Source organism: Podarcis raffonei, chromosome 9 (assembly GCF_027172205.1).
Source record: "Podarcis raffonei isolate rPodRaf1 chromosome 9, rPodRaf1.pri, whole genome shotgun sequence".
In the NCBI taxonomy this organism is placed as follows: domain Eukaryota; kingdom Metazoa; phylum Chordata; class Lepidosauria; order Squamata; family Lacertidae; genus Podarcis; species Podarcis raffonei.
This window is the reverse complement of record NC_070610.1, coordinates 75,116,684-75,128,777: the sequence shown is the minus strand read 5'-3', so window position 1 is coordinate 75,128,777 and position 12,094 is coordinate 75,116,684. Positions and strand designations below refer to the sequence as shown.

Sequence of the window (12,094 nt, the reverse complement as noted above, 5' to 3'; positions counted from 1 at the left end):
GGAGTGAATTGGGGACCTTCTAGTTTCGTTGCAATAGTGAGAATAGAAGTTTCCACTCGTGAAATTTTAAGTTCATTAGCACAGAATTTCCCATGATAATAATGTCAATTGGGGGCGGGGGGAATAGGGAAGAGGGAGAAAATTTGTTGTTGTTTTTTTGAATTTTAATGAAAAATTAACTAATTTGAGCTTCCCATACCAATGCATGAACCTATTCTTCAAAATTTGCACACCTCTGAATTTCACAATACAGTTCTCCAAATACCGTGTACAGAAATGCATGTATAAGGATAAAGTGTGCATTAAAATGCAGGTATTAGTGAAAAAAGAACATACAGAAATGCATTATAGTGGGGCAATTTTTTTGCAGAAATATGTATCTTAATCAAAACTGAATGCAGAGATTTGCTTATTAGGAGAAAATTGCACTAAATGCACTAGGTGCATTTTCGTGAGGAAAGAATTTGCGGTTTTCTGAGGAAATACGGAGACCTGAATTCAAGATGGGAAGAATGGGAAATGGGGAGAACCCGAAACTGATATATTTGCCTGTTCCCTAGAAAGAAATGGGAGCCTTCTCCCTTGTCCTGTCTCAGTCTGTAGGTGAGTCCCCTTCTTTTAAACCACCCATAATCACCCCCCTTTGCCCGTCTCTTTTAAAAGCATGGCTTTATCATAAGTAGAATCTGACAATCCAACTCCCAGTGCCTGGTGAGCATGCCAGACTATTGTTAGCTAATGAAACAAACTTTGTTCAGCAGCCTCAGTGGGTGCCAAGCATTTTATTTTCCTTTACGGGTTCTCAAAAAGTTTGCCTCCTTAGCCAAGCTGCATGGAGAATGACAGGACAGTGTCAGGAGAGTTGCCATATTTCAAAAATCTATACCACCAACATGGGCTGCCATGCATCCAGCGATTTCTGCCCGGACGCTGTTCACAAGGACTGAATGCCGGCTGTGTCCGAGAAATTCCAGGCAACCCTGGATTCTATTCTTACCATATCTTTAGCTCCATAAGACACACCTGACCATAAGACGCACTGTGATGGCCTGGGATTCGGACTCGGAGGCTGGACCTGAGGAATCCCAGCCTGCACAGGAGTCCCCGCCTCCAGAACCAGCTGAGCCAGGGCTGGGGCCTGAGCCTGAAGGATCCTCACCTGTGCTGGATCCTCAGGTGCAGGCACCAGCTGAGCCTGCTCTGGCTCCTGAGGGGATGGAGGACCCATTGCCTGCAGGTGCTCCACTCTCAGCCCCGTCAGGGGAAGCTGAGGTTGCCTCTGGGTCCAGTAACCCTCCAGCCTCTCCTGAGCTGCAGAGGCTCAGGGCAGAGAGGCGGAGGGAACTAAGTTCCCGCAGGAGGAGTGCTCGCCTCCAGGCCAGGAGAGGCGGTCCCATAGGTACGAGGGTCCTAGGCTGCATAGGGCTTTAAAAGTCAAAACCAGCACCTTAAACCTGATCCTGTACTTCACCGGGAGCCAGTGCAGTTGGTAAAGCACTGGATGAATGTGATGCGATGCGATCGTTTTAGCAGGTCTAAAATGATGCACATCTGGGCAAAGAAAACTCCCAAAATTTCTACATATACGCTCATGGGGCCTGAACTGGCAGTGACTGAACTGGAACAAGACCTTTGGGTCATAAAGGATGGCTCAGTAGAGGTGTTGACCCTGTATTTGACGGCTGTGAAAAAGAATGGTGTGCTGTGTGTGGATCATTAGGAAAGGGAATGAAAGCAGCGTTTCCAATATTACGACGCTGTCAAACAAACTGATGGTGCGGCTGCAATTGGAATTCTGTGTGCGGTCCTTGTCACCTCGCCTGGAAAAAGATATTGCAGAGCTGGAAAAGGTTAAGAAATGGACATTCCAAACCCATCAAGAAGATGGATCGACTCTCCTGTGAAGGAAAATTGCAGCATTTGGAGTTTTTTAGTTTAGGGGAAAGGTGAGTAGAGGTCTGTAACAAATATCAGGAGATATCCAGTGAAGCTGAAGACTGGGAAATTCAGGAGAGGCAAAAGGAGGTACTTCTTCATACAAAAGCATATTTGATGCTAAGGAGTCTTGGCAGCTGCTTAAATTTTCTTGATCAGCTGGTTAATTTGTGGTGTTTAATTTGTGGTGTTTAAGCATTGTATATGCCTAGAGACGTGGGTGGCGCTGTGGTCTAAACCACAGAGCCTAGGACTTGCCAATCAGGAGGTTGGCAGTTCGAATCCCCACAATGGGGTGAGCTCCCATTGCTCGGTTCCTGCTCCTGCCAACCTAGCAGTTTGAAAGCATGTCAAAGTGCAAGTAGATAAATAGGTACCGCTCCGGCGGGAAGGTAAACGGCGTTTCCGTGCGCTGCTCTGGTTTGCCAGAAGCGGCTTAGTCACGCTGGCCACATGACTCAGAAGCTGTACGCCGGCTCCCTCCGCCAGTAAAGCGAGATGAGTGCCGCAACCTCAGAGTCGTCCGCAACTGGACCTAACGGTCAAGGGTCCTTTTACCTTTACCTTTATGTCTATACATTGTAGGCTGCCTTGCTATTTAATTTGTATTTGTGGTGCTTTATGTTTAAATACTTTATATGTGCATATATTGTAGGCAGTGGTACCTTGGTTCTCGAACTTAATCCATTCCAGAAGTCTGTTCGACTCCCGAAACCGTTCGAAAACCAAGACACGGCTTCCGATTGGCTGCAGGAGCTTCCCGCACTCAGTCAGAAGCTGCGTCGGACGTTCGGCTTCCGAAAAATATCCACAAACCGGAACACTCACTTCTGGGTTTGTGGCATCTGGGAGCCGATTTGTTTGACAACTAAGCCGTTTGAGAACCAAGGTACCACTGTGTTTTACATGAAACAGCGAAACATAAATATTTTAATAAATACTTACCAACCTACTCAGGCCCTGAGATCAGTATCTGAGCTGCTTCTCTGTGTGCCCCCTCTGAGGGTGTTCTGGGGGCTGGCGGCGAGAGAGCGGGGCCTTTTCTGTAACCGAAGGCTGCTTGAGTTGGAACAGAGCAGGATTTTGCTTCCCGAAGATCATAACTCAGGATCTGTTACGGCGGCAGAAGGAGAGCAGCTTCTGGAGGTTGTCCGTTTTTCTTTATTACAAGGGCTGAACAAACCATGCACCGGCCATCAACGGGCAGCGAACAGATTTATAGCTGGTCTTTGCCACACTGAGAGCTCTGCCGTGCCGCCAGGCAGGAAAGGCAAAATTTAAGGCGCGCTCTGGCCTTGATCCTAGAAAGTCCTTGGCTGCGTCGTCACTCCCTTGCTTTATGGTCTCTTCTCTTGCAGGTGCAAGGAGCGCATTATGGGTCTGTTAGGACCATATTTTTCAAAGTCTGTGGGTCTGGTGGTTCAGAACTGACCATAAGGGAATCTTCATGTATGGTGCTAAGTTCTCTTTTGGGCGGGGAGTGTTGACAATCAGACATGTCCTGATTATTATAAGGGTGACAAAAATGAAACTGCTTAGACCAGGCCTGTCCAACAGGTTGATCGCGATCTACGGGTGGATTGCAGGATGTCCCCGGTTGATCCTGATTGATTGCGGGAACCTGCCCCCTCCCCACAAAAAATAAGAAACTCAACAACTTTGTCTCATCCCTCCCCACAAAAGCTCAGCAACTCTGGTCAATCTAATGGGGAAGGTTACGGCTAGGTTTTTTTATAGTGGGAGTAGATTGCAGTCTCTTGGATGTGCTGGCTTACATTAATCGATAAAAGCGTTTTGAATGACTAAAAGGGTGCATTTATTTATTTTTTAAAAAAGAAAGCAACACCCACCCTATATACCTATAAGAAACTGCAGATGATGGATTCGAAACCAGGATGAATCAAAATTCCAAAGAGATTGGAGTAAATTTACTGATTATCTAAATAATAAATAATAATAAACTAAATAATAACTGTAGAAGTTTGAAGACACTAGCAGGATTAAAATAAATCTTATGACATGGACTTGAATAAAGAGGAAACTGTGAGATGTAGATTGGAAATAGAAAACTGTTGGCAGGAGGGAGGGAAGTCATTGCTCGGCAGAGCGGGGGGGGGAGTTGTACAAATGGATGTTGAAGTTTATTGTTGTTTGTTTAAAGTGAAAATTCAATTTAAAAGTATTTTAAAAAATAATTTAAAAAAGAAGCTGCAGATGACCATTCTAAATGAGGTATTTTTTCTTGGGTGTGACAGGGGTGTGTGTGGAATCTCCTTTTGAAGATGCAACACACACACACACACACACACACACACACACACTCTTTCTGGTGTATCTTTACAGCCCTAAGGGCTGGAAAGTTGATCTTAATTTAAATAAAATTTAAGCCTGTTTTGAGTTGTTGAATTGGGCACTTTTTGACAATGTCTGCGTTTGCCGTTTGGCTCCTAGATGAAGCCACTGCCCACGAAGGTGCTGGCAGTTTATGCCATTGGAGTGTCACTATGGGGTAGTAAAAACGGGTGCAGTTTGGTAATTCTACGGAGGGGGTGCCATTTTGTCCTTACACCATGAGTACTGATGGGTGAGCTCCCAGGCTTGGCTTAGATGGTGATTGCTGGTCCCAAACAAAAGTGTGGCATGCTCACAGAGAACGTCTCTCCTCCCAACCCCAAATTCTCAATAGATTCCTAACTGTTGACCGACCTCCAGCTCCTTAACTGGGAGATGGTGGCTACTGCTCAGTGACTGAAGAAGAAGGTCATTCTCAAATCTCCTCTTTTCTTCCTTTTTCCCACCACCCTTGGTGCCTGGAATTCCATTTATATAGTTACATTTCAGGAGCCCTAGGAAATGTGCTTTCCCCAAGGCAATGGTAGCCATACTGATACCAGGTACTTCCCGGGACTCCCAGCACTTAGGACATTGACAACAGTCAGGTCAGTGGGTGGGTGGGAATAAGGAGGAGTTCTTCTGCGGCTCAGATTAAATCCAAGTCGGGGCATAACTCAGGATTCTTAATGCTCACCTTGTATTGAAAGTAGCATTATGGAGAAGTGAGATTTGTATTCAGAGCCAATGAATGATGGACTTCAGTGAAATCTGACACCAGGAATCGCAAGACAGAGAAACCAGTAGAAACCAGAGAAACACTTCAGTCTCCCAGGACATCCTATACAAGATCTCAAAGCAGCTGTCTTGTTACAAAAGAATTTCAGAAATAGACTGGAAAGAGAAGTTGCTGAGTTGCACCTTATTACCAAACTTAAAACCACGGAGAGACCTGGTCTGAATAGAGACATTGGATTCTTATCTCATTATACACGATAAAGCTATTTTTAGCCACCTCACCCCTTGCTTTTTCCTGTAAGACCAATTGCAGTCATTAACAGTCGTCAACAGGTTTACCACCCCTATCAGCCAATCACCCATTCCCACCCCCCTTCTGAGAAAAACCCCACCCTCTCACTATATATAAGGGTCTGGTGACTTCCGTTTCAGTGTATCTGAAAAAGTGTGCATGCACACGAAAGTTCATACCCAGAACAAACTTAGTTGGTCTCTAAGGTGCTACTGGAAGGAATTTTTAAATTTTGTTTCAGTCATTTATGAGTATGGAAGGGAACAGGCACATCCTGTGTTCAGGTGGTGAAGGGTTACCTGGGCAAATGCCATTTTTTTTGCTCGTATACAACATCTGAGGTGGCTTTTGTGATTCCTGTTTCTCCAGAGGCGCTTCTTGGGTGACGCTTCTGGGGCGAACACATGTCAGGATAAGAGGGGCAGAATGAAAATTGTATTGTTTTCAAGACTTTCTGGGCCTTGTTTTAATCTGTTTTATCTTCTTCCATTCCATTTTTTTAGCACCTAGAACCAGGCCTGTGAATGAGCGGGGATCGTTTGGGAACCTAGGAGGTGCTGTGTCGCAGCCGGAGATTTAGACCTGAGCCGGCTCATTCAAGTAAATAAAATCACTGTTCTGTCTTGTGCGAGGGAGGGATGAGGACATGATGACCTCGAGGCCAACCCACGAGAGGACTGCATCCTAAGCTAATTCCTTTTCTTCCTCACTGCCCCTGCAGTCAACCCAATTCGTTCCTTTTGCTGATTGAAATTTCCCTGGTCAGAATCTGCACCCCCCGTGGTTGGTGAGTGAGTTTGCATGGGGGTTATGATAGCAATCTCTCCCTGCTGGGTGAGGAGACTTGTCGTTCCGCTGTGGCCATTGGTTCTTTTGAACGTGCCACAACTTAGTGAAAGAGGATGGCTTCAACTTTCAAATTTTTCAGCTTTCAAATTCCAAAAGCTAGGGATGCTAAAAAGAAAAGAAATTAACCCGACTTGGAAATTCAAAAGATATTTCAGTTAAATTAATACAGTTTCATTTTGTTAAGTAAAGTGTGCATAAAATTGCATAGAAATCATTAAAAATGATTGCCAAGTACTTTCAGGCATTTATTGTTGTTGCTGTTATTTATTTAGCATTACGTGTTTTCAGAAGGTAAAAGTCTTTGGTTTTCCTAAAGCAGTATATGTGCTTCTTCACGAAGCACAGACTTGCTGAGCTAAATGTTGTCCAGCCACAAAAATAACAGCAGATTTAGAGATGCCCCCCGTTGAAGAAATTGGCAAAAATTAAGTTTCACCCCCTAAAATGACATGCCCTGGTATGGAAAGGTGCCTGAGTTGGTCACATGGAACCTGTGACTCCATGCTACCTTGAAGAAATGTCTTACACACACACACACACACACACACACACACACCTATAAACACAAACACACATTGTCTCTCCCCGCTTCATGCATATGCATACAGCTAAATGGTTAAGTCTTCGACTTCCCCGGTTTTCAAATGGCAGCAGCGAGGAGCTGCAGGCCATCACATCTGTGGATCTCGACCTGTTTGGTGAAACATGTCTCTCCTCTCGCTCCTCCAGTTTCATCACCTGCTTGTAGGCACCTGATTAGCTACTGTGAGCAGGGGATAAGAGACCAGACGAGTCTATGGCCTCATCCAGCAGCCAAGGCTCTCCTTAGATTATGATGCAATTAACTACCAGCCTCCCTGACATTTAGCAGCTGATACTGGAATGGCATTCATAGGATCATAGAATCGGCGAGTTTGAAGGGACCCCGAGGGTCCTCTCGTCCAGCGTTTCCCAAACTGTTTTGGGACTACAACTCCCATCTTCCCTAGCTTAGTGGTCAGGGAAGATGGAAGTTGTAGTCCAAAAACAGCAGGAGATTGGCCTGATCCAACAGCACTTTTCTCACGGCACTGGGGACTAGACGTGTTGTTTTGTGGCTCTCTCTGTGTGTTTGTGTGTAGCTGTTGTGGTTTTCCGAATGCCAGTGCACTTAACATCCTTGCTGCAGGATGCTATTGGTGTGTGTGTGTGCATGTGTGTGTGTGTGTTGGAAAGGGAGCATGGAGGCGTTGGTAGCTGTGGTTTTGCTGTACGTGCAGCAATCGTAATTACGTCCGGTTTGCTGTTGTGCTACTCCCTGCCATCTCGGTGTGAGCGTTGCCGCGCTTTGCTAGCTTGCTGCCCATCCAAACTGCCCCTTCGCTGATGCCCCCTTTGCAAGGAGTCAGGGAGACTGTAGTCTGGAACACCCTCCTTTCTCTGACCAATAAAGTCTGGAATTTTATACCCCTGCTGTTTTGATGTGTACTGTTTTTATCCCATTCTTCCATTTTTCGCTGCGTTTTGTTTCGTACCGCTTATATATTTTTTTAATGTTCGGCAGCTCAGAAACGCTGCGAAAGAGGTGAGCAGGAGTTGTGATGCGCCAGCCCCTGGCCCTTACCCTGGCCCAGAAACAAGAATCATAAGGATGCAAGTAGAGCCCTGCAGGATCAGGCCCATGGCCCATCTAGCTCTCAGCATCCTTTTTCCCACAGTGGCCAACCAGAAAGAAAAGCTTGCAAGTTTGGGATTCCAGGGTTTACTGCCTCCCCCGGTGGAGATGGAGACAAGCCATTGTGGCTAGTAGCCACCGATAGCATGCCGTTGGGTTGAATTGGCTCCCGCAGGACGTAGTGATGGCTACCAACTTGGATGGCTTTAAAGGGGGAGGCGGGGAAACCATGGAGGACATCTGTGGCTGTGAGCCACGATGACCGTGTTCTGTCCCCCAGGGTCAGAGACAATACGCCCTCTGAATCCCAGCTGCTGGGCGGCTTCCAACAAAATATTAAAATACAGTAACGCATCAAACATTAAAAGCTTCCCTAAACGGGGTTTCCTTCAGATGTCTTCTAAAAGTCTGGTGGTTGTTGTTCTCTTTGACATCTGGTGGGAGGGCATTCCACAGGGCGGGTGCCACTACCGAGAAGGCCCTCTGCCTGGTTCCCTGTAACTTGGCTTCTCGCAGGGAGGGAACCGCCAGAAGGCCCTCGGCGCTGGACCTCGGTGTCCGGGCAGAACGATGGAGGTGGAGACGCTCCTTCAGGTATACTGGACCGAGGCTGTTTAGGGCTTTAAAGGTCACCACAAACTTGCACACAGATCCTGCTTGGATGCTTCCTGTTGTGGCCATCTCTTTGGCTACTTTGAATACAGGATGCTAGACTGGCTAGATGGGCCTTTGGTGAGGTCTTCCCACGTTTATTCCCCTTGTGCCTCCACAGCTGGGCTTCTCTTGTGCTCACGGCTGCTCCAAGCAACCTCTTTCTGTGACGTCCTGTTCTTTCCCCCTTTCTCTCTCCCAGTGCCACTGACATCTTGTGCCTCCACTACCATACCCTGCCATGGCCAAATTAGAGACCCTCTCCGTCCTTAGTGACACCAGCTACCACAACAAGGAAGCCTTCCACCCTTTCGACCCCAGGCTCACCGAACCCGCCTCCCAGGGCACGATGGGAAGCGTCGGCAGCGGCGTCGCCGGCGAGCAAGAGTTCGCCATGAAGAGCGTGGGTACCAGGACGCAGAGCGGCGGCCGCCAGGTCGATGGGTCCCGGAACAGCTACTCCACGCGGGAGATCTCGAACCGCTACTCCGGGGAAGAGAAGACCTACAAGACGGAGAAGATCTCCCACTCCATCTTCATCAACGGGGACCTGCGCAAGAGCGAGAAAGGGAAGGCGGACCTCTGTGGGAACGTCGCAGCCAACAACGAGAAGAACATCCCACCTCCTCCCCAGTACAGAGAACCCAGTAACCCACCAAAGATATTGCCAGTCTCTGGTAAACTAGACCAGGTGAGACTCAATTTGCATCCTAGAAGAGGGGTACCCAGACCGTGGTCTGTGAACAGCCACACTGGTCCATGGCCTTCATTCCGGTGGTCTGTGGAATGACCGCATTAAACGTTTGCATTCATTCTCAATTGTATTTTCATTGCTTCCTTTATTTCTTCCAGACTGCGTTTCATTGTACAGTGGTGCCTCGCAAGACGAAATTAATTCGTTCCGCAAGTTTTTTCTTCTTGCGAGTTTTTCGTCTTGCGAAGCACGGTTTCCCATAGGAATGCATTGAAAATCAATTAATGCGTTCCTATGGAGACCGCCTTCAGACCAGGTCCGGGGACAGTCTGTCCCCGGACCTCCTCTGAAGGCTGGCGGGGGGAGAAGGACTTTTCTCCCCACCGCCAGCCTTCAGAACAGCCTTCTGAATGTTGGCGGTGGGGAGGAAAGCCCCCCTCCCACCGCAAGTCTTCAGGACAGGTCCGGGAACAGAGGGGAAGGCGCGCAGCGCTTCTCCTCTGTTCCCGGGGCTTGCGGTGGGAGGAGGGTTTTTCCTCCCCACCGCCAACATTCAGAACAGCATTCTGAATGTTGGCGGTGGGGAGGAAAGCCCTCCTCCCACCGCAAGCCTTCAAGATAGGTCCGGGAACAGAGGAGAAGGCGCGCTGCGCTTCCCCGCTGTCCCCGGAGATTTCCCTATGGGCTTTCGTCTTGCGAAGCAAGCCCATAGGGAAATTCGTCTTGCGAAGCCGCTAAAAATCGGAAAACCCTTTCGTCTTGCGGGTTTTTCGTTTAGCGAGGCATTCGTCTTGTGGGGCACCACTGTATTGCAGTTTGAAGGAAGCATTTTTAAAAACACGGTTAAAATTAACAAAACATCTAGCTCTTTGCATGTACAACAGGCGGTGCTTGGTTGTTTGGTTATAAGTCACTTGGAGTTGCCTTGGGCAAGATGATGATGATGATGATGATGATGATGATGATAATTTATTATTTATACCCCGCCCATTTGGCTGGGTTTCCCAGCCACTCTGGGCAGCTTCCAACAGACTATTAAAATACAGTGGTCTGTTAAACATTAAAAGCTTCCCTAAACAGGGCTGCCTTCAGATGTCTTCTAAACGTCTGGTAGTTGTTTTTCTCTTTGACATCTGGTGGGAGGGCATTCCAGAGGGCGGGCGCCACTACCAAGAAGGCCCTCTGCCTGGTTCCCTGCAACCTGGCTTCTCGCAGCGAGAGACCCGCCAGAAGGCACTCAGCACTGGACCTCAGTGTCCGGGCAGAATGATGGGGGTGGAGACGCTCCTTCAGTGACACGAACAAATTTAATAAATCACCATCATCCTCGTTAAGTGGTCTGCCAAGACCCCCCACAGTTTTCAAGTGGGGCATGGCCGGGGGTCTGGAATTTGAGACCTGATGTCCTAGGAACATAGGAAGCTGCCAAGTCAAACAATTGGTGGAGAAATTCCAGACCCTCAACCATCTTGGTTGCCCTAAACCAGGCATAGGCAAACTCAGCCCTCCAGATATTTTGGGACTACAACTCACATCATCCCTGACCACTGGTTCTGTTAGTTAGGGATGATGGGAGTTGTAGTCCCAAAACATCTGGAGGGCCGAGTTTGCCTATGCCTGCCCTAAACTGTACACCTTCTAGCCTGTCAACATTCTTAAATTGTGGTGCCCAGAACTGATCACTGGACTCCAGGTGTGGTCTGACCAAGGCAGAATAGAGTGGTACTATGACCTTGACCAAGATACTAGACTTCTGTTGATGCAGCCTAGAATAGCATGAGCTTTTTTTGTTGCATCACACCGTGGACTCATGTTCAGCTTGTGGTCCACTAAGATCCCCTAGATCCTTTTCACATGTACTACTAGTAAGCCAATTGTTCCCCATCTTATATTTGTGCATCTAGTTCTCCTTGCCTAAGTGCAGAACCTGACATTTGTCCCTACTGAAATCCATTCAACTGGCTTGGGCCCAGTTCTCCAATCACTTGCGGTCTCAATTTTTGTCTTCTGTGGCATTAATTACCCCTCCCAACTTGGCGTCATTTGCAGGTCTGATGAGCTAGAAGCAGGTTTCTCATTTCCCAGGGCATCCGGCATCAGAGCTGCACCGGTTGGACTGACTTTGAGAAAGTGCACCCTTTTTACCCAGGCTTTTGGCCCTTAATGTGAAAGTGTTTTACATACTTGTGGCCTCTTTTGGTGTGGCAGGATCTGATAAAACCTGTGTCTGATTTGTACACATCTTCGGGTGGGGGTTTTAAAAAAAGTTTTTATGTAGTAATAATAACAATAATAATTTTATTATTTATACTCTGCTCATCTGGCTGGGTTGCCATAGCCACTCTGAGCGGCTTCCAGCAAAATAAAAAATATATTTAAAAGATCCACAAAACATCAAGCATTAAAAACCTCCCTATACAGGGCTGCCTTCAGATGTCTTCTAAAATCAGATACAGTGGTACCTCAGGTTACATACGCTTCAGGTTACAGACTCCGCTAACCCAGAAATAGTACTTCAGGTTAAGAACTTTGCTTCAGGATGACAACAGAAATCATGCGGCGGCGGTGCGGCAGCAGCAGGAGGTCCCATTAGCTAAAGTGGTACCTCAGGTTAAGAACAGTTTCAGGTTAAGAACGCACCTCCAGAACGAATTACCGTATTTTTCGCTCTGTAACACGCACCAGACCATAACACGCACGTAGTTTTTAGAGGAGGAAAACAAGAAAAAAAATATTCTAAACGAAACAGTGGATATATGATTTTTGTGGTTCATGCTGTGGCCACAGACATGTGATCTGACAGTGAGTTTGGAGTAGCCCAATGCAAAAATCCTGAGGATCCATGCTTTGTAACCACGTTTTTGCACCACTGCGACCCCAGGCAACAGTGGGTGCGTGATTTTTTTGGTGCAAGATGTAGCCATGGACATGCTATGTGATCTGATAGTGA

General features: G+C 47.3%; 1 protein-coding gene across 7 annotated transcripts in view; it reads left to right on the top strand.

The window, feature by feature from the left end:
- LZTS3 (leucine zipper tumor suppressor family member 3) overlaps positions 1 to 12,094 on the top strand; it is a 76,840-nt gene that overhangs the window by 54,498 nt on the left and 10,248 nt on the right. For 4 of the 7 annotated variants that reach the window (XM_053402090.1, XM_053402092.1, XM_053402091.1 and 1 more), the window contains exons 2-3: positions 5,800 to 5,896; positions 8,653 to 9,141. In XM_053402090.1, the coding sequence (XP_053258065.1) occupies positions 8,692 to 9,141 (450 nt within the window). In that variant the 5' untranslated portion in view covers positions 5,800 to 5,896; positions 8,653 to 8,691. Of the gene's footprint in view, positions 1 to 5,799; positions 5,897 to 5,935; positions 6,131 to 8,652; positions 9,142 to 12,094 lie in introns of those variants that run through there. The other 3 variants (XM_053402095.1, XM_053402096.1, XM_053402097.1) reach the window with 2 other exon arrangements.